The sequence below is a fragment of the Lepisma saccharinum genome, chromosome 1 (genome assembly GCF_977018435.1).
Source record: "Lepisma saccharinum chromosome 1, izLepSacc3.1, whole genome shotgun sequence".
NCBI lineage: Eukaryota > Metazoa > Arthropoda > Insecta > Zygentoma > Lepismatidae > Lepisma > Lepisma saccharinum.
In genome coordinates this window covers 103,919,057-103,942,132 of record NC_139229.1, presented here as the reverse complement: position 1 = coordinate 103,942,132, position 23,076 = coordinate 103,919,057, and the positions used below count along the sequence as shown (strand labels likewise).

The 23,076-nt window shown below is 39.3% G+C and overlaps 1 protein-coding gene across 1 annotated transcript in view; it reads right to left on the bottom strand.

The window, feature by feature from the left end:
- Fnta (farnesyl transferase alpha) overlaps positions 1-23,076 on the bottom strand; it is a 40,754-nt gene that overhangs the window by 7,486 nt on the left and 10,192 nt on the right. The window contains exons 3-5 of the mRNA XM_083119826.1: positions 18,466-18,561; positions 9,463-9,597; positions 5,408-5,608 (exon numbers count right to left, since the gene is read on the bottom strand). Coding sequence (XP_082975952.1) covers positions 5,408-5,608; positions 9,463-9,597; positions 18,466-18,561 — 432 coding nt within the window. The remainder of the gene's footprint in view (positions 1-5,407; positions 5,609-9,462; positions 9,598-18,465; positions 18,562-23,076) is intronic.

Here is a 23,076-nt window from a genome sequence, read left to right as displayed (position 1 = left end):
GTTGGGATCAGGGGATCGACATGTAACAAATAAATTTACTGGGCTGTGGTGTCACAAAGGTCGAGAACCACTGCAACAAGCAGCAAAATACATCACTAGTTACTCCGTGACCAGGTTTAGCAGCCATTTAACCAAATTATACATGATGTACTGGAAAGCCAGAATACAAATATATATTTTTCTGAACACAAAATTTAATGTAAAGAGATTTGATACTAGATTTTCAAAAGGTAGAGCAGTATTTTCTTTTTGCTTCATGTACATGTTCGTATAACAAAATTCAAACATTGAAAATCATATCATACTATTAAAAATACATACAAAACTACTCAAGTGATGTGAATCTGTTTATACTACATAAGCCTACTGAAATATGAAGATAACAATCGGAAAGAACCGTCCATTCAAAAAAGCCAGCTTTCTTGAAAACACTGTTTATGTCTAGCTACGAATTTCATATAGTAAATTGTATTTTATATTTAGAAATGAGTGTCTATTTTACAGTAGGGAGATAAATTAAAACCATGGAACAGGAAAAATACTGGCAACTCCAGTATTTTCATTGATTTGACTCTCTTTTGTGAAAAAAGCTGAAAAAAGCTCAACAAAAAAAGCTGCAGAAACTAACAAAGCAGTTTTTTCCCCAACCTCTTCCAATTCTAGTACAACCTCACTCAATTGGCTGTTACTCGACAACTAACGCATAGATCGGAACCCAGTTAAAGGCGATCTATTACCAAGGTATGCTGCTAGGTGCGAACGGTAGCCGGATCACGCTATCTGCAACCGTAGGCACGCTATTACAAAAGTTCGGTCTTTTTTTTAACACACCTCATATGCCCATGCCCTAGGTAGAAGGTGTATCCAGAAAACTATCTAAACTCATTGAACCAAATGGTTACAAATTTGACTACCCACTCAGCAATAGAAATCAAACTTCCACCTTCAGCTTCTAAAAAAAAAAAAAACATTATAAAGGCCCTTTGATGAAATCTGGAATCTACAGTTTAACAGCTTATGTAGGAAGTGTAATGAACAGACCAAGCATTCAATAAAAAAAATCAGACCTCTGAACACATACTCTACATAAAGAAAATGAAGCACTGACTAGTTTCTCGAAGAATGTTATTGAAGCCGAAAACTCCATAGCTGACAACCGTTTGCAACTAATTGCCAATACTAAGTTCAAGCTGAAAATAAATGTAAAGCAAGGTATAACAATTACTATTACTATTTAACAAAAAAATCTTCAAGATTTTTGGCCAATTTTATTTTCCCTTGGTTCCCCACAGTCAAACTTTTTTTGAAAAAATGCAGAGAATTATACAAATCAATCCTGGTCACAAAAAAAAAAAAAAAAAAAAACCTGCATTGATGCCTTGATGTAAGCATCAACTACATCTGACACCCAAAGTCAGCTCAGTTCCTGCCTAGTTTCCTGCTTGTTGTGAGGTTTTTACCCTTTATCCTGATAATGGAGATGAGATATCCCTGATATGTAGATAGCCAATTACGTCCTTCTTTTTCATCTTCATCATCTTCCTCTTTCCCCTTTTGCCTCATAGCATTGGGGTTGCCTCTATCCACTCCTTCCATCTCTCCCCTTCTTTTGCCATCCTCTTCAATTCTCTTATTCCTTTTCCTTTCTTTTGCCCTATTTCCTCTATTCCTTTTTTGAATGTCTTCTGGGGTCTACCTCTTGTTCTCCTTCCCTCTGTTCTAGCTTCCATAAATTGTTTTACTTGTCTATCTTCGTCCATTCTTACCACATGTCCGAACCATTTTAATTGTCTTTGTGTCAGTTTCTCTTCTATTGGCTTCGGATTTAATTCTTTCAGTACGTACTCAATCTCTTCTCGTCTTACCAACTATTCTACATAAGCATTTCATCTCAACTGTCGTTATTTGTCTAATTTCTTTTCCTCTTACTGGCCAGCTTTCACTTCCGTATAGTAGAATTGGTTCCACTACTGACTTATACACTTGTAGTTTAGTTTTGGTGTTTATTTCCCTTTTTCCAAAAATGGTCTAGCTTAGTTGGTAGTATGCATTGTTAGATTTCCTTACTCTATTCATCACTTCCTCTTCTATTCTTCCTGTCTGGTTTATGATTGTTCCCAGGTATTCGTATCTTTCTGTCTACTCCAGTTCTATTTCATTGCATATTATATGTATTCTTTCTATTACCTCTTTCGTTCTTCCTATTTGCATCACTTTGGTCTTATTTGCATTTACAGTCATTCTTTTAGCCTTTAGCACTTCTGCCCATTCTGTAACCGCCTCTTGTAGCTTCTTATCTGTATCTGCTATTAGTATTATGTCATCTGCATATACTAATGCTTGGCAATGTATCGGTCTCATATTCCAATTACCCACTTTTGTTCTTGCTGTTCTTCTTTTGCATATCTTTAGAACTTCATCCATAAATACTATAAAGAGTAGCGGGCTCAAACTATCGCCCTGTTTCACTCCTTTCTCCAACTTCAATGTGTCTGGCATCTTTCCATCCAATCTTACTATTCCCTCTACTCTTTTATATGTAGATTTTATTACTCGAATGAGTTTTCCTGGGATTCTTCTTTTCTCTAATATTGTCCCTATTTCTTCTCTGTATACTTTCATTGTCTGTCTCCATTTAATCTATTTCTGTTATATTACGTTACCTTTTCGCCTCCTGGTTTAATCTTTTGCATCCCAAGCATCTCGATCAAGATCCTACAAGTAACCCCTTGCATCCCGAGCGTCTCGATCGAGATCCTCTAGCCTGCTCGTAGTTTTTACGTTATAATGTCGGTAATTTTGGCTGGATTTGCGATTTTCTTCTTTTACATTATTGTTAACACACATATTAAACAAATATGACTTTTGCACATCTTGGTGTCGAACAAAAAAGGTGGGAAAATGGCAGCTTTTTTTGTTCGGCTTCCTCACAAAGGAAAAAGAATTCCGACAAACAATGGTGGGATTTGTTAGCAATTCTTTTCATTCCACCACTGGAAACTAGGCAGGTGAAAAGTTTGTTTCTCGGTACCCAAGATCACAAGGAATTTTCCCTGTGGTGCCACAAGGGGCAGGGGGGGGGGAAGAGGGGTTGAGGAAAACTGCGCTATTACAAAGAAAAGTTCGAAAGCAAGATGAAAACAGGCCTTTGTTGCCAAGCACATGTTTTTCAAGTTGCTGCAATGTGACCTGCATTGTCTAAAAATAGAAAGGTGCCGCAGATGCAAGAAAGGGGAAGATTTGGCACTCCTTTCCTGGCTATCGTTCTAGCAACATCCTGTAGCTCAGCGGTGGTGGTTTCATGCATGCATCAGTTGGCCTTTTTTGTGTAAAGTTTGTTATACGACCTCATCAATTAGTTTGAGTGTGTGCGTTTGTAGGAACGAGCTGTTCAAGTACCATTAGTGCTAATAGTGCCTGCGTGTTTCCAAAAGGCTTATAGTCGACCATGGCTTCTCCAAGTGATCTCCGTTCGGATGAACTTCGAGATGAGCTTGAGGAAATGGACACGGACTCCGAGTGGGAAGACGAACAACTTGACATTCCCTCTGACATATCATCAGAATCTGATCCTGATGATATGTCACAAAGACGTGACACACGCACCCCCTCCCCTCCTGCATCTCCTGTCGACTGGCAACACTGGAAGGAACGCTCCCAACCTACAACCTTTCCTAGGACAGACTGAACTGAAGGCTTGCCATATTGACAACAATTCCTCTCCCCTGGATTTTTTTACGCTGACTTTTTTATCTTCCTTCATCTGGTGACTGAGACCAACAGGTACTACCACCAGCATATAGCATCTGTAGATGCAACTGAATTAAATTAATTGTAATAAAACACACATAAAACAAGGATTTATAATTCAAAAGAAAGGATCACAATTCCTATAAGCATGGACACATACACTGCATTTGAAGGTAGACTCGAAACGTTCACGTAAACGTAGACCCGGCGGATATCCTGGAAACATTCCTTTGCACGAAAATCACAGTGCCCACAAAAATTTATAACTGAACGGTTACTGAAAGTAATATAAATGTGCATGCACATTTTCATTAATCATTCATTATTCGTAAATTTCATGGTAACAGGGTTTTTGGTATTTTCATTTTTCTACCTCTAGGATAAACGTGATGGCAAGGATAAGTGGTGAATTAGTAAAACGAATAGTGGGACAAAAACAAAACACATGCATGCGCTATAATTAATTCGAAATTACGACCCTAAGATAGCTACTCACAACGGCTGATATGTCAACAAAGTAATTACTGTGTTTTATAAATATTGTATTTTATATTTGGTAATGAAATATGTGACCTTCACCCTCTTTTTAATGTATAAGAGAAATTCGTACCTTGACACAGAATTAAGAGCAGTCAGTTTGCATCACGTCGGAGCTATATTTTAAAATTCGAACAAACAATTGTAATTTACTCTTTAACCATGTGTTTTTCTATGTAAAAGCTTTCACATAATTATCATTGATGGCACTAAGAACTGACAGCGCAGAGCATCAATTAAATGTGAGATTTAAGGATTGATTAAGTGCACGATGATGATGAAAAATAATTCTTATGGATATATGAATGTTTTTCAATAAGGAAGAAACAATAAAAAAAATGACTGATTGATTGATTTATTTTATTACTTTACTGCGCTTTTGTGCCACTTTTGGATAATGGCAGAGATGAGGATTTAAGGTGGTAGGATAAAATTGGAAAGGGATATCACAAACATGAATGGACAGGACATAACACAAGCTCCACAGGTCATTTTATACCGGTTGTGCGTTCAGATGCCAGAGCCTCGTTAGTCTGCAAAATCTGACAAGAGTAGGGAAGCTATTCATGCCTGGAATTTTGATTTTGATATTTTTATCCTTCCTTCATTTTCATTGATGAGCTAGATTATTCCCATGACAGCAATTAATCGAGGGGAATAATAAAAATACGTTTAAATAAGAAATAGGTGTCGGGACCCGCACCCTCTCCCCCTATCCCCGTACAACAGAGGCAGGGACAAACACAATTCTTCCATAAACTACCCAGTTAATGTCTGACAACACTCCAATAGAAAACAAGCAAGAAACAAGTTTACTTGCAAAAGCCTACATCTCAGACTACGTGCCTCGGTGTACAAGTGGCCCTGTCTGCAACGACCTTCCTCCCCTTCACTCTCTTATAACAATACAGGAGTAATGAAGTGTTTCCAACTACCTTCCAACTCCAACTAAGAGGAGGGGGACCTTTCTTTAAAGTTCGCATCTGTACCTGAGAGGAGTCTGTGTACTTGAGCGAGTCTCATCGTTCACTGCAGCATTATTCAGTTATTATTAGTAAATATAATACAACTAATGAATACCAAATATAATACATATACGTTTCAAAGTATGCACACTCACCCTCTAAGGTAGTTCCAGGCACTCTCATTGTTCGTTACCTTCTCAATCATATTACATGTAAATTCTACTTCACGTTGCACAACTTCTGGAGTAAAGCCTGTGGTGTTCATGATAACAAAATATCGTTGATTCCATGCAGAGTTGTTACGGATATCATCAATGAGAAGTCTTTCCACAAATTCCATCTCTTGTGGGAATAAACTAAAAACAGAAGGAAAACCTTAAATTACATTTTCGACTGACAACCAAATCGGAACTTTTAAATACAATAAAATTTTTATTTCATTCATGTTTGCTTTTCAATGTCATTAAGTTATGAAAATGAGAAAATATAAAACACAAACAAATCCAGAAATCTTGATTTTACATCATGACATGTTACACATGTTTTTCTAAATTATGCAAAACTACAGAAATGTGCCAAAAAGAAAACGGATGACTCTGAATTTCCTTGTTTCAATCCTTTAGCTGCTACATGTCTAATTGATTTCAACACAGGTAAATTGCTGTAGACAAATCGTATCATTCTCCAAACTTTGCACAAGCATCAACACAATGTGCCAGTTGGAGCATAACTACATAGACTAAGTTGTCAGTAATCCGTAACCAGCTCCAACATGGATATGGGAATTCCTTTGTGTTTATGATGGATAACTGATGTGATGACAAGTGATGGACAACTTGTCTGGTAAAACTTTTACATCCCATTGTACAATTAAGATGATAAAAGTAAAATCAGCAAAATTTATTTTTGCAGTCTGAGATATTGCAAGTTATGTAACTTGTATATGAGTCTGTTGACTCAAATATGTAGACCAAAAGGCAAACCTGAGAAAAAAGTGTTGTTTATTTGGAAGAGATGTTAGGTTTCTCTGAATTTGTATCTTGATAATTCTACAGATCCATAAGGACATGCAATGCACATTATGATTTTGAGTAAAACTAAGAATATAACATTACACATTATAGTGCTCATTTTTGATGTTTTTGAAAGATGTGAAGTACATTTTCTCTCATATATTGTCATGACATGATACAATATGAAGGGCAAAATGCAAAATAAAATCTTGAACATAAACTTCAGATTTTATTTATAAATACATAATACACAGCCTAATTTATCATGGGAGCTATGAATAAATCCCATGCATTAACTACTTCTGCAACTAAATTTGAAATGAAAATATATTCTAATTTATTAAGCTATAAATTTTTAAAACTCCAACAACTGCATAAATGTACCAAAATCTTCATTGATTTGGTTTATTTTTACATCATGAAATGATACTCACAAAGAACACCCAATCCCCAGGCTGAGATTCGAACACAGGACCCCGAAATACTGAAATCTTGAGTTTTTAGTCACCATAAACATGTCTCTCTAGTGATCCAATATTAAAAGGCAAACATTCGTTCACATCTTTAATTAACTGAAATATCTAGGTCAGGCCTGTAACAAAGGGAGGGGGGCCATGGCCACCCTCGAGCCATGAAAATTTTTAATTTGAACTTATAAAAATCTACAAAAATTACGTTGATGGTTTTATAAATTTTGCATGAATTTCGATTTTGTCCTTGCACAAATGAATAGGTTGTTTCTGGACAGAGGCAGGCTGCACAAGTCTGCAGTCTGCAATATTGTGCTATTTTAGTTCTATAACCATTGATGCTAGGCTATCAGACGTTCCGATTTAGTCTGGATAATCCATTCCTTTTAATTCATATACCAACATTTTCGCCTCGGCTTGGTCACAAATGTTTCACATAATTAGAATAGAGGGGAATTTTCTATACTCTTTACATTATGGAAGAAATGCTCCTCAATGACTGCAACACAAAACCAACCATATAAGGGGCATTTAGCTCTCCATCCGCACTGCAAGGTTTGTGATCCCTTTTCACCACCACTGAGCAGAAGGATAAAAAAACTTTGTTTTCTTTCTCCAACATCAGAGCTTTTCTGCAACTGATGTCCATTCTGCCACTCAATGGCTTAGGGTTAATTAATATTATGTAAATAGGAGAATCCACTTCACAGCAGAATAGTTGCTAGATATTTGTCTGAAGTACTTTTAACATATATTGTTATTTGTGGTGTGACCGTACAACAGACAACTTTCACAGTGTGCAGAGGACATCAAGACCAAAAAAATTGATGCTACGAGCCATTGATAATAGCATTTTCTATCCCACATGTATGCAACCCCATTTAATAGCTTCTTGGTTGCCATTGGTATTTATTTTTACTGTCATATAAGATTCTACAAGCGAAAATTCACTATAGAAACAATATTATGCCAGCACACACTGCCAGGGTGAAGTCACTTAGCCGTTTCCTTCAGATAATTTATTTACAGGGTTTGCACTGACTCCAAAGTCCTGGACAACTGGAGGAGTCAGGAAAACAAAGCTAAGACTGAGGTCATTGGAAACAATAATTTTTCAAAAAGCTTTCAAGACCTTGAAAGTCAGAATTTGTAACCGGAAATATGTTTTGTTTTATCTTCCCAACAATCTTCCTTTTTAAGTAATATTGCTTATAAAAAGGTTCTTTCTCGATCCCCGGCCGGTTCAAATTCGGGAACTTTTCTAACGGTGGAAGCGGCCCCGGCGCCCACCCAGCGTCGAATAACATGGGTACCTGGGGGAAACCCTGGGGGGGTAAAGGCAGTCAGGGGCGTGATGCTGATCACATCACCCCCACTCACGACCGGATCAAGAAAGTGTGGGGCGTTACCCCCACACCCCCTATACGCCTTCATGGCATGGTGCTATGCACAGGGGAAGACTTTACCTTTTTTACCTTTTTTTTTTTATTTATTTTCAAAAATGTTCAACACACGTGATTCACTTGATTAACTTACAAAGTTGAAGTGTAACTCTTATTTTTTAGTATTTTAAATCATTACTCAGTTAAGTAAAATACCTGGAAAAGTGAGGGACTTTGCAAAGTGGGTGTGAACCCTCATCTATCAATCCCACACACATATGTTGCTTTTTGTAGGCTATTTGAATTGTTTGCATTATGCATACATGTAGATACCCCCTATCATACAATTTTTTTCGCTCTCTGACAGAAACAAATGTCAGTGTCAACTGCAAATATTTGTCACGTTGTTGCATACATATAGGTTAGAAAATGCTGTTCTTCAACATTTCGTAACAAAATGAGCGAATTTCTCTAGCCACACTCTCTTATACACCCCCTCCCACACACTACCTGGACATTCGTCACCGGACACCCCATCAGGTGGCATCATGGTGTGGTCGTGCTTCTCCTGGTATGGTCTTGGTCCTCTTGTGTTAGTGCATGGAAACATGAATGCAGATGCATACCAAAACGATCCTGGACAATTCTGCGCTACCGACATTGTGGGCACAATTCGGTAGTGGTCCTTATCTGTTTCAGCACGACAATGCCCCATGTCATACGGCAGGTGTGATCAACACGTGGTTCGAGGATATGGGTGTGCAAAAACTTGATTGGCCTGCCAAAGTCCTGATCTCAACCCGATTGAGCATCTTTGGGACGAGTTGGAGCGCCGGTTGAGAGCCAGGCCACACTGCCCAAAAAACACTAAAGAGTTGTTCGCCGCTTTGCAAGAGGAATGGAGCAGGATTCCCGTCGAAACCTATCGCAATTTGGTGGACAGTCTTCCTCAGAGGGTTGCGGCTGTACTTGCTGCGAAAGGTGGCCCCACACGATACTGACGGACACCTGAAACCGGATTTAAAGTACTCGTTCCAGGTGTCCGGTGACGAATGGCCAGATAGTGTATATATGTGTATAATATGAGAGAATTATTTAAAATTCGACTATGGGTCTGGCCCTCCCCTCAAAAAAATCCTGGGTACAGGCCTGATCTAGATGAATGCAATGAGTGTGCAGACTTCCTACACACTTTTGAAGCTTCAAATTGTAAGTACAGATTTTCATATTTTCTTGATGTTTTAAACAATGGAGCAATGCAAGTTTACCATAATTAGAACTCATGGTAAGCACACTTTTTGTCTTACTTTAACTATCTAGGTCAGGAAATATGTAATGTTCTTACTTGAATGTGCGAACAACCCACTGCCTATGTTGCCATGCATGATAGTTTTTGGCATCTTGATTAAGGATTATTTCTGTCAGATGCAATTCTTTTGAAGGATTCTGTAGCCATTCTACAACTACTCTACGATGGTGCCTGTAAAATACATAAATACAAATATAAAATGTGCAGTAAAGGTAAAGTCACTCGATAGTTTCACCTAAGACAAAACACTTGATAATTTACAGACTGTAAAATTGAAAGTTTTTTGATCACCTACATGGAAAAATTAACTGTGAGTGGATTAGAATGGATTATCGCTCTCTGCGTAACCACCAAATTAATATCTTTAGATACTCTTATCAATTTTCTTCAAATGCACCAGCACTGTTGCAATTCTTGGACTTAAACATTGGTAGGGGTAGACAAAACTAAAAATAATTTAGGTGCCAGCCCCTTTTTCTCAGTAACCAGTATATAGGATGAGAAAAAGTGCCAGAAAGGTGGATAAATACAAATGATGGAGACAGTAAACAGAAAAGAAACCCCGTGAAATATCAACCTATTTCTTTTCGTGTGGTAAGTGTTTATTGTCTTCTTCATCATTTGTATATATATACACTAGCGGCAGAAAGTTTAGACTCACCTGTAAAAATTTGTAATTCACTGAAAGTAAAGTTTAAAATGTGACAGCAGGACTACTATGCTGGAATTTCACTATTGATATTTTTTAAAGCTGTTTTGATATGTATTGCAAATTTTAATCTATTTATCGAATGATGTTTATGTAATATCAGTGTGCAGTCCTCTTCTATAAACTTTTTCCTCTGTTATCGGTATGCTCTTAACAAGTTCTCACTGTCTTTTAATACATTTTCTCTATGTTAATCTTCATCGTTGCAATGATATTACTGATTGTGAGTGGTTGCATCAGCCTACTGACCAGTTATTGTGGGGTCAGTGGTACTTATACCAGAAGTGATTGTGCGTAATTTTAACCTACAGTACCTGCTATTGTCGTACTATTTGTATTTGAACCTTGTGAAGTATTAGTGCCCAATTGGACGTAAAGGTGGGAACAAGTTCGCATTTACCATCAACTATGGGGAAAAAGGCTAATATAAGCCAAGAAATTAGGGCCAAGGCCTAATAATCCATATAAGGAAATTGGATGGTCAAATCAACAAATAGCAAAACAATTAAACATTTCCGAATGCAGTGTCCATAGACCAGTTATACGAAGAGAAGAAACTGGCAGTCATGAGGATTGGTCACGCTGTGGGTGTCGAAGGAAGACGTCTATCGTTGAGGACAACCACATTGTCATCCTCAGTAAGTGTGACAGAAGGTGTTCGGCAGTGGACATATGCGCAGAAATAAATAAAACAAGAGAGCAACCAGTGTCTGTTACAACAGTAAAAAATCGTCTGCATGCGGTTGCATTATTTGGTCGAGTAGTAGTGATCTGGCCTTCCCAATAACCTGATTTGTCACCAATTGAGCTATTGTGGGAGGAACTTGACAGGAAGGCAAAAGCAAGGACCCCAAGCTCTGTGGAGGAGCTGTGGCAGTGTCTACTGGAAGCCTGGGAAGGTATGAACACAGACACATTAGAAAAACTGACAGCAATGCCACGCATACGTAAAGCTGTTAGGGAGGACACATTGATGAACAGGCAGTGTGATGAAAATGCATTTTCATGCCTTTTTTTTTTTTTTTTTTAACATTTTTAACTTTTTGTGAAAAATTGGTGTATTCTATACAGTGTTATATGTAGGTTGGTGTGTAACATACCAATACAAGTTCAAATACGCGTATATGCACTATGATGGTTGGTTTCCACTAATAGCATTTTATTTTCATTTAAAAAATAAATTTCATAGGTGAGTAAACTTTCTGCCGCTAGTGTATATACAGGGTGTTACTAAACTTCATTTCCAATGCTTAGGAGGTGATTCTACAAGTGAAAATTAACACAAAAGTTCATGTGACGAAATGCCGAAAACGGCACCCATTCGGAGTTATTGAAGTGGGGAAATTATGTTTACAAGGAAATAGTGGCACAACGACCAACCATATGACCATGGCGAAAGTCACACAAGGTCCACAAACAAATGCGGCATGCTCTATTCAAAAAAGGACATGCCAGATGTGTGAAGTTGATGCGCAAGGGATTCCCCAAAGGAAGCGAATGGGTCTGGTGAAGTCGTGGGTGTACAGAAGGGTTTAGCAAGATGTGTTATCCACGGAAAGTGATATGTGGAGTATGACAACTAAGAAGAAAGCGAATATCCATAGTGGACATCACCAGTACGTAGAAAAACAAAGATGGTGGTGGTGTTGAGCTAGGTTGCATGTGTCGACATGTTAACTTTGTGCAGACTGGAGGTGCCGAGGGAACCACATCACAGACAATGTTCAAACTGTCTACCATTAAGGGCATGCGATACAATTTCCACGGGAGTCTTTCCAAGCCCTTCCGTCCATGGCAGAGTGCCAACTTAGCTCTCTTGGAGCCAGATCTGGCTCCTTCGTGCACTCTAGCTGGACCCTGTGGCCGAGTGGTTAGCACATCAAGCTGCGATGCCAAGGGTCCCGGGTTCGAATCCCGTTCGCGCTTGGTTGTTTGCGAATGTCCATTCATAAATTTCACCACTCATCCCCATCTTCACAAATTAGCCAAGAGGCACAAAACGCGAAGTAAAATAAACTAAATCAATCAATCTTTCGTGCACTCGTTCGGTTGTGAACTGGGACGCCCACCCCCGTGCCCCACTATGATGTCATCTCTGGTTCCGACCCACATAGACCACCTTTCGTCATAATTTTACAATTTGCACGTGACGTGATATTGTTATATTGGCTGCATCGCCCCACTCCCTCTTATCTCCCCAGCTACTTCTTTATAGCGCAATGCTAGACGTAAAATTGACATAATATTGTCGTCAGGGAATTCTTTACTTTCGATTTCATACCACCATCGGTGGATTATTGAGATGGGCGATGCCACCGGATCTAGATGTTGAAAACTAAGAATAAATTGTCATCAATTTAGAGTTAACGATAATAGCAGTGCCCCACCCCTTTGAAAACTAACATTACCCTAGAAGGCACTTTATCCAGCCATCGTAAATCTAGCTCCATGAGAGTCAGTTTTAACTCCATTTAAGGTGAAATTTAGTTCTTTTATGTCCATCAGGTTTGGCAACACTGCCAGGAGGCAAGGAAAAAAGCATTGATCATATGGGAGTATGATTAGATGGAATAGAAAGAGATGTCAACGGGAAGAGGGCAGTTTCAAGATGAATTTCACCAGCGGAAAAGTCGAAACTTCCATTTGATAAGCCGTAACTTGATGTTGAAGTTGATTCCCCATAAGGAATACATGGGATTCCGAAAATTTTTATTCACCAAATTTTTCAAACATCGTGTCCAGCTTAATAATCAACATAACAAAATGTTTGCACTTGCAACATGGAGAGAAATTCATACTCTTGGATACGCTCAGGGTTTTTTTTAGTAGCAGTGCCCATTCAGGCGATACTGAAATAAATGCACAATTGGTGCGTAATTGTATCTCCTCGCCTTAACTTCCATGCAGAGATGACAACGCCGAATCAACGATTGTCTAGTGCGACCAAACAACCCCATGGTGTCTGCTATCGTCGCTGCGGCGACATTAATGCGTGCAACCAGATCCTCGGCTGACACGACTGGTGTTTCGTATACGAGGCGTTTCATCTCTCCCAACAGAAAAAAGTGCAGGGGAGTGATGTCCGGCAATCTTGCTGGCGAAGGGCGTTCCACAAAGAAATGCGGCATGCTCTATTCAAAAAAGCACATGGCAGATATGTGAAGTTACGGTGTCCTGATCGTCCTGACACCAGTACGTGCGCTATAGCCAGTGCCCACACCACCTCCCATGTTAACATGTGGCACATCCTATCTGAATAGGGAATGTCCCCTTTCAAACTCCAAAAGGTACAAGACCTTTTACCTCAGGACTTTGACCCATGTGTGGTGTTTTACCAATGGTTTTTGCATCACATGGAAACCATCCCGAATTTTGTGAATAGGGTGTTGTGGACCAATGAAGCAATATTCACCAAAACAGGCATGTTCAATAGTAAAAACAGTTACGTTTGGGATTTTGCAAATCCACATGCAATTCTCATGGCACAACATCAGCACAGATTTGCAGTTGAAGTGAGGTGTGGGATAGTGCATGACCATTTGATTGGGCCGTACATTTTCCCTGTTCGCCTGTCTGGTGGTACATATCATTCATTTCTTTATGATGCTTTGCCTGAACTGTTGGAGGATGTGCCTTTGGCACTGAGGCAAGGACTATGGTTCCAACACGATGGTGCACCACCACATTTCGACCAAAATGTGCGTCACTTCCTCAATGGCTTGTTCCACAATCGGTGTATTGGTAGGGGTGGGCCTGTGCCGTGGCCAGCAAGATCGCCGGACATCACTCCCCTGGACTTTTTTCTGTGGGGAGAGATGAAATGCCTCGTAAACGAAACACCTGTCGTGTCAGTCGAGGATCTCGTTGCATGCATTAATGTCGCCACAGCGACTATAGCAGACACCGTGGGGTTGTTTGGTCGCACTAGACAATCGTTGATTCAGCATTGTCATCTCTGCGTGGAAGTTAATGGCAGACAGTTTGAACATCGTCTGTGATGTGGTTCTGTCGGCACCTCCACTCTGCACACAGTGAACATGTCGACACATATGCAACCTAGCGCAGCACCACCACCATCTTTGTTTTTCTACGTAATGGTGATGTCCACTACGGATATTCACTTTCTTCACATCTCGCTAAACCCTTCCCTACCCCCCATGACTTCGACAGACCCATTCACTTCCTTTGGGGAATCCCTTGCGCATCAACTTCACACATCTGCGATGTCCTTTTTTGAATAGAGCATGCCGAATTTCTTTGTGGAACGCTCTTCGCCGCAGTCATATGGTTGGCCGTTGTGCCAATATTTCCTTGTAAACATAATTTTCCCACTTTTACCCACTTCAATGACTCCGAATGGGTGCCATTTTCGGCATTTCATCACATGAACTTTTGTGATTATTTTCAGTTGTAGAATCACCTCCTAAGCATTGGAAACAAACTTTAGTAACACCCTGTATACAACTGATGAAGGAGACAGTAAACCACACGAAGAGATATAGTTCTATATTTCGTGATATATGTCGCATTTTCAACGTAGAAGATAGATAGATCGAGGTCACATAGAATAGAGGCACAGAATACTGACCGTAGCGTTACAGTGCATTGAATAACGTAGTGTGGAAAATGAACCAAGAAACTAGTTCCCCAGACGGATGACAAACATAGATGCCAGTGCGATCGAACCAGGTGCTAATTCTGTTATGAAAGTAATGCGGCTTAGTTAGTTTTTGGAATATATTGTGTAGATTTGTTTGTCTAGAAAGGCGGTAAGCGAATTGATGGAAAAAGTTATATTTGTGGAGTGATTTGCAGTCACGAAATGACATTAATTTGGAAAGAAAAGAAAAATAAATAAATAAATAAATAGCATGCATAACACAAGAAGAAACATCGCAAAGTGATTCCGGACGTCAGGTGTTGGATTGTGTACTAGAGTTTTATTTTTCTATGTTATTAGAATATAAATAGTATCCTGAGAGATATTTCATACCGAGGCAACAAACCACAAGTGTCGCGTAAAAGCGAGCAGTCCGTAATCAATGCAGCCTTTCGAAAGTTAGGGACACAAGCTCTGACTGCACCGTTTCCTCAAGGAGATTTTACACCAAAGCGACACGCAACAAACGATACGAGGATTTCACACCAAAGCGACATAGGGCCTTCGGTCCACGGCAACTTTCATACCGAAGCGACACATGTTGCTTAGAAACGAGCCAATCAAGTGCAACATTTCACATCATAGCGGCATGACGGGAAGCACAGGCCAGCGTTCGGTTGGTGAAATCTTCAAGCGATAAGTGTCGCATGCCCCTTGTCGCTTTGGTGCGCAATCTCCCTAAAGCAAGACACTCATTGCATCCCGCATGCGCGAACAACAAACCACGGCAACATGTTGCAAGCTATTGAGGAAATAGCCGTTTGAGCGACATGTGTGGCTTATCGTGTCGCCTAGATCTGTTGTTGTAATGTGCGGTTTGTCGTGTCGCCTAGATCTGTTGTTGTAATGTGCGGTTTGTCGTGTCGCCTATCTGTTGTTCGCACAATTAGCAGCAAACGCTTGCCAATAGACTGAAGGCACCATGTCGCTTGTCACTTAGTTGGGAACTCTCCCTGTAGCGCGTCGCTTCAGTCTGAGCACCCTTCCTTTAAGGAGCTTTCCGACCGAAATAACAAGTAGCACGCGAATACGCCATATGAACGTGTCGTTTGCTGTTTGGACCCTCATGTGCAATGAATACTATTTTACAGTCTGGAAGTGTCCGTGTCACTAGTCACATCAGTGTAAACATCCCGTGTCGCTTGTCCCATTGGTTTGAAAGTTTCCTTACACTCATGTCGATGGCACTAAGAAAGTTTTGTGGGGTTCCCCTTGTCGTTTCATGGAATCATCATTATCATCATCGCCGAGATTAGTTTAAAGCGGAAAAAAAGAGACAGTAAATATCAAAAATACAAATTCTTCAGTGTGTATATCTTTAAAACAAATGATGATGATGATAATAATAATGGACCTAATTCATACACAAAAATTTAGTTGCCAAGAGCATTCCACGCGTATTTTTTCTCCCTTATTATTAACGAAAATATGACGATAACAGGATGTGGTCGACTGTCTAGAATGTTCGTTAATATCTTCGCGACCACTGTACCAAATATCATAGCAATCATCACATTCATAGAAATGCTTCATGTAAAAGAATCAGACGTTGAAGTGAAAACTCCATTTACTTCCATTATAAGCAGACGAATACCAAGCACCGGGTCCAACACCAGCGCCTCTAGAAGATCATTTTCGAGTGGAACCAGCCAGAGAGCGCAGAACCGTGCAGTTTTCCACATTACGTTATTCAAGGCACTGTAGTAGCGTCTCTATGGTCAGTGTTGCCAGAAACAGTTGACAGAGAACAAAAAGTACTTTAACCAGTGTTTACTGTAAGGTGGGTGGGTAGTTTTGGGGAGGAGAGGAAAGGGTTACTGGTTGGCTAGGTTGAGTCCGGGGGGTATAGTGGCGTGCATGCCTCCTATATAGGCCCTTTCCCATCACCTGGGGAAAGATGTGTCAGAGTGAGGGGGGGGGGGGTAAAAGATGGATGATGGCAACACGGAAACAGTTATTCAAGGTGCTGTTGGTGTGGATGGCAACTGCGAAATCGGAGTTTTGGGTAGAGGAATGGTGATTATTGATCCTTAGGTTCAGGGGGTGGAGGTTTCGCCTAAGTAGCAGTTGCCACAGATTTGGCAGATGAGGGTGTAAACCAGGTTGGATGAGTGGCAGGTACCCTTAGGGTGAAGGGTGAACTCACCTGCCGCTGTGGGGATCAGGAGGGTGGGCGAGGTGATAAGTATGGGACAGGTCTTGCTTCTGGGTTTGTTGCACCTGTGAGCTGGGGGGAGTGGTGTGGAAGGGGTGGGAGTGTTTCAGACCAAGATGTTTTGTAGGTTGGGGTGGGCGACGGAAGACGACCCTCGGTTTATCCCGAAAGATGTCTCTGGTGTCAAGATCACTGTGCAGGATGGGGAGGGGGGAGTGGAGGGTATGTCTGATTTTCGTAATGTGGGGATGGTATTGGGTGATCAGAGCTTAGGGGTTGGTGTCGTCGCAGGACATTAAGTGATATATTTGTAACGCGAATGATGCAAAAGGTATACACAGTTGTTTCACAATGTTTACATTACAAATCCTGAACTTTCATAGTATGTGAATGTATATTTGCTATGAAGATTACTATGCCAACTGAATGAACTTATGAAGCTGTTTCACATTGAAAAAAAAAAAGTGGGTACCTTATGCATCATATGAGTTATCAAAACAATGTCTTCAAAACTGGGTTGCTTTATTACCTGCAACTACCGAAAAGCATTCCAACTGCAACCACCTTCATGAACCAGGTTGGACAAGGAATTTATATGCCGGGCTCGTCGAGCCAGACACCTGCAAGATATATCTGAGACGAAACACATCACTACTAACTTCCAGCTTAAAATCATCTTAACTGAATCACTGAACGATAAAACAAGTCACAAGTGGTCTGCGGATGAAACTAGTCAATGCAACAACTAACATACATGCTGTAAAGGAAAAAACTAGGGAGAATAAATATATTTAGGAAAAAATTAAAAAAAGTAGCTGGTATTCTCGGAAAGGTGACAAATATAGTATATCTTCTGGAAAACGTGTGATTTTTGCATTCAGGGGAAAATCAGTGATGAACACAAGTTCTATAATAACTTTGGCCATACGTTTAATTCAATTTAAGTAATTAAAACCAATTTTGAGTTCATTTTCATATTCATAATATTCAGAGTTCAACCAAAATATTTATTGTGAATTTAGAAAAAAATGTTACATTAGGTCTCATGAGAAATATATACTTCGCATTCATTAATGCAGATTGTATTGTACAAATCATGCGTTGAAGCCCTGCTCTTCGTTGTTTAAGCCAATGATATTCAGTGCATGTGGTCTTGATATAAAACAATAAACTCCTCTCTCCTTACAGTTCAAACCAAGATTTAAACATTTTCAAAGTATAATTTATTTATGGTGAATACAAATAATGTTGTATAACCGTAAGTCATCCCTACAAGAACTTTATCCCAAACCGCATACATATCCACGGCCCCTGACATCTTGCAAGATCTTGTGCAGATGAAACAAGACAAGTTTTCCTTGACTTGCTCTGGCTGCAAGGTGACTGTAAGCTGTCTGAATTGCCAGGCACTAAACTTGCAATATAACCTGAAGTTGTCTGGCACACCGAACGAGGCTATAAAATACTGAACCAACACATGTGCAATATTGAAGATGAAGACAAATGAAAACTTACCACACTTGGTAGTTCTTTGGATAATCTTCTATAACTTGCTTCACATATTCCAATTCGACTTCTAAATCTCTGCTCAGATGCTTCAGTAGTTCTCTCCTGCAAAAAAAAAAACACAACATATTTCTGTGTTCAATTTACCTTGAAAGAGGTCAAATAAAAGATGCAGCATGAATGCAGATAAAACTTTAAAACCAAGTTACAACCCTCACTCACTATGGTATCAAGCCACCATCAGTGTAGTTTGCATCTAGGTTGGAAGAGGAAAGAACAGCATATTGATGCTTGTCCTGAAACTATACCAGCTCACACCACTGGAATTGGGTGAAAAAGTTCGGTTTTAAAGTTTTACCTCTATTTGTGCTACATCCTTTATTTTACCTGTATCAGGGTAAGTCAAATATGACTAATTTTGTTGATGTTTTTCAGGATACTGTTTTGAATGTTTACTATGTTTTTCCTCTGCGACAGGGATCCTTATTAATTACAAATTGGATTTACAGTGTTAGTTCCTGTTACAGTCAATTAAATTGAAAACACAATTAATTTAATAAAATAGAAATAAAGATGCATCTGTCATCATCAAGAAGCAGGTAAAATCCAATGTTTTATTCCTACAAAAGTAAAAAGGGAGGATATTAAAAGTTGGAGAGGATCGGAGGCTCTTAACATTCCCGTTTTTACTTTACGTGGTGAAGATTTTAGTTTGTGAGAATGAAATGTTGTATTTTATCTGCTTATTGACTATCAGAAGTATGCCTGAGTGAAAGCTGGTGGAGTAACATGGCAAAGTGGTTCAGATTCCACTTTAAAATGTAGGTCCAGTCCCAATTTGCCTTTCTGTGCATAAAGTGGATTTAAAACAACAAACCAATCAAACAAACAAGTAACATGAGTGTAATAACAGACATTTGTTTAGAATCATAATTCCTTTTATTTCATGTTTTGTATTGCAGCAAGCCTTCAACATAAATTTTACTTTCATGATGCACTGCTAAAACAACTATTCATAAGTGAAACAGTACTTATGTATTGCTATCATTTTTAATTTTTATTCAGGGTCATGCATAATTTGTTTTTGATGAACACTAAGCCTTGTCCAGTTCGCTGCAGTTTTTGACACTAGGTGTGGTGCAGGTGCATCCCAATGTCAGGCTGGTGCAAGGAAACGTGTTCAACCAAGTATATGCTGTACAAAAGAAAAGTAGTTTTCAAGTCCAGAAGATTCAACAAATAGGTATCTTCCTGCTGCTTTCAATGGCCATTGACTGATTAGCACGGACCACAGGACCACATGCCGCAAGTATCACAATATACACAGCTCAAGAACATAGTGAAAAAGAGAGCAGACCCCAAATCAAGAAAGTGTAGCAGTTAGTAACAAACTAAACATGTGAGTGCAGAGAGAGTCAAAAAGAGTGCAGCGAACTAGACATGACTATAAAATATAGGGTCCTTCTCTCCCCTTTGGGTGCCTGATGGACGCAGGCTTGGCGGCTGCCCAGACGCCAACTCCCGCCAAATTGCATGTGATATCTCCGTTAGCTTCGAAATGACTTCAAGTTCTGAGAATTATAGTTACAATTACATTTAAAATAAGCACGTTAATTGTCACGGGGGATGTTGGAAATGTTGTCCTCGTGCATCAACACCTTTTTGGCATGTTTTTAGGAAATTTCGCAGAGATTTGGTAAGAAGACATGCTAAAAGGAAATTTCCTAACAGCTCGCGTCATGCAAGAGTGACAACTGAAACACACGGCTTTGTGCATAACTTATGAATTTCTTTCTTAAACCCAGTCCATTTCAGTAACTTTGCAATCTCAGTTCAGTCATATTTTTAAAGTGGTTACGTGTTACAAGTGTTTCTATATTTTGTGTTTCTTAAGTGCTATTTCCGTATTGCTATAGTTTCAATAATGGCACATATGGCTTCCCCGATGGTGCAGTGGTAGCGTCGTCGCCTTGTAATCAAGGGGTCCTGGGTTTGATTCCCGGTGGAGGCACATAGTGGTTCGGATCCCACTATAAACTGTAGGTCCAGTCCAGATTGGCCTTACTGTGCATAAAGTGGACTTAAAACACCAAATCAATCAAATCCAATCCAAAATAATGGCACATACGTACAGATTACAACAAAGGTTTTTATGTGATTACAAATTCTTGCGGGGACATTCGTAGACTATTTTCAACAGAATTCCCAGGTGTGCCTGTTCAACACAGAAATACCGTGCGAAACATTGTGAACAAATTCAGGGAAATAGGATCTATTCTCGGTAAGAAGTGAATGGTAAATATGGCGTGTACTTACCGAGGATAAATTGTACAAAGTCGGAGGAACATTAGAACATACTCCTCAAAAATTGCTCCGACGACTTGCACAGGAAATAACAATTTCTGTAACAGCAGCATGGCGAGATAGAAATTTTTAAAACTGAAACCGTACAAGGTGACTGTTGTCCAGAAACTGCTACCATGCGATAACAAGAGTCGGGTAAGTTTCTGTAACTGGAATTTTGGAAATGTTAATGGTGGGGTAATTGATCCACGTTTAATATTTTTCTCTGACGAAGCATGGTTCCATTTAAGGGGCCATGTTGCGTCACAGAAACAGGTATTGGAGCTCAGATAAACCTGATTTTATACACGAAACTCCTTTGCATGACCAGAAAATCGGTGTTTGGTGCGCAGTAAATGAAATGTATACAGAGTTACAGAGCCTATATTTTATGAAAATATCATAAATGTACAGAGATACACTGACGACATACTCACACCATTCTATGATGTGACTGATCTAACTGATATTTAATGCCAGTCAAGGTTTTTCCAAAAAAGACTCTGCCACCTCGCACACAGCTGAAGAGGAGTTGGATTTCATTCAGGAAATTTTTGAAGACCGGGTTATTAGCAAAGGATTGTGGCCCCCCACGGTGCCCTGATCTCAACGTATGCAATTTTTTATCTACGGGGACAATTAAAAAATAAGGTCTATGCAACGAACCCCCACACATTAGAAGAACTGATGGAGAATATCAGGAGAGAAACTGAAGCAATTTCAGAAGCTGAACTGTTGCATGCAAATGAAAATTTCCTGAAAAGATGCCAGAAATGTGTGGATGCAGGATGACACAATTTCCAGCATCTCTTGTGACAAGGTACGTGCTTATTTTGATTGTAATTGACATTTTAATGATTCTAACTGTATTTGTTGCAGGAATAAATTTGCAATAATTTTCATAACATAGTATGTCATTACAGTAAATATTGGCATCTCTGAGAGTCAGATCTGCCACCTTCCAAAATAATTTTTCTCAATTATTAATGGGCATTCCCCCCCATCCCTACGCTTTCGATGCAAGTATTGTAATGAAGCCAGAAGTACACCCAGCGTAAAGAATTTATTGTAGTTTAGTTAAACAAAAATAGGGGACAGTGCTAGTGACACCAACTTAAATGAGCGTGTGGGGCTAGAACCCACACAATAATTTGCCTGTTATATTTTCTTTTTAGAAATAAAGTCTCTGCAATTAAGAAAAGTTTTCATCATTATAGACTGAACTAAAACAGTCACAAAAGAACACTATACTTGTAAAACATGAATACCACTCACTCAGGCACATAGTGGTTTGGATCCCACTTTAATTTGTAGGTCCAGTCTCGATTACCATTACTGTGCATAAAGTGGATTTAAAACACCAACTCAATCAATGAATGCCATGAGACTGATTTTAAACATAAACGCCTACATTATCTGGCCAAGGAACAAGAAAAGGCAAATCGTTAGCCTATTATTGCATAAAATTTAAAACAAATCTCTGGGATCAGCCTACAAATTTCCTAAAACCATGCAAAAAAACGAGTGGATGCACGAGGACAACATTTTCAACATCCCCCATGACAATTAGCGTGCTTATTTTGATTGTATTTGTAACTGTAATCCTGAGAACTTGAAGTCATTTCGAAGCTAGCGGTTACATAGCGAAGATATCGCACGCGATTTGATGGGAGTTGACGTCCGGGCAGCCACTAAGCTGCCGTCAGGTGCCCTAAGGGGAAAGAAGGACCCTGTATGATATTGCATGCACATTATAATATTCATCTTAGATGATTTCGAAAGGTGAGAAGTGCATCTTTCTGTGATATTTTGTCAGGGTGTGAAGCAAAATTATATGCAAAATAATCAAACACAAAATTTACAATTTACTTGCTGGCAAAATACTGTAATAGGTCATTACCCTGCTAATTATATGCAAAATTCCCAGAAAAAAGATTAATACTGTAGTGAAATGTTACAAGGGAAAATCTCTTTAGAAAGGAATGCACATCATAATATTCCAAGGATTTGACTTACCACTTGATAACTTGAAGGTGAAGAACGTGAAGGTTTGCAGTAGGATGTGTTAGTGTATTATTTGGTAGTGTTAAAAGTGTAAAGTTTCTACATCAAATTTGTGATTTTATTCACCATAACACCAAAATCGAACTTTATGTACCGAATTTGAACTCTAAAATCAGCTCCCATTTTTGCTTTGAATCATTTCTCTTATTGATCATAAATATGTCTCTACTTACATAATAATAACACCTGTGCAACAGCTCATGATGGGCAGGG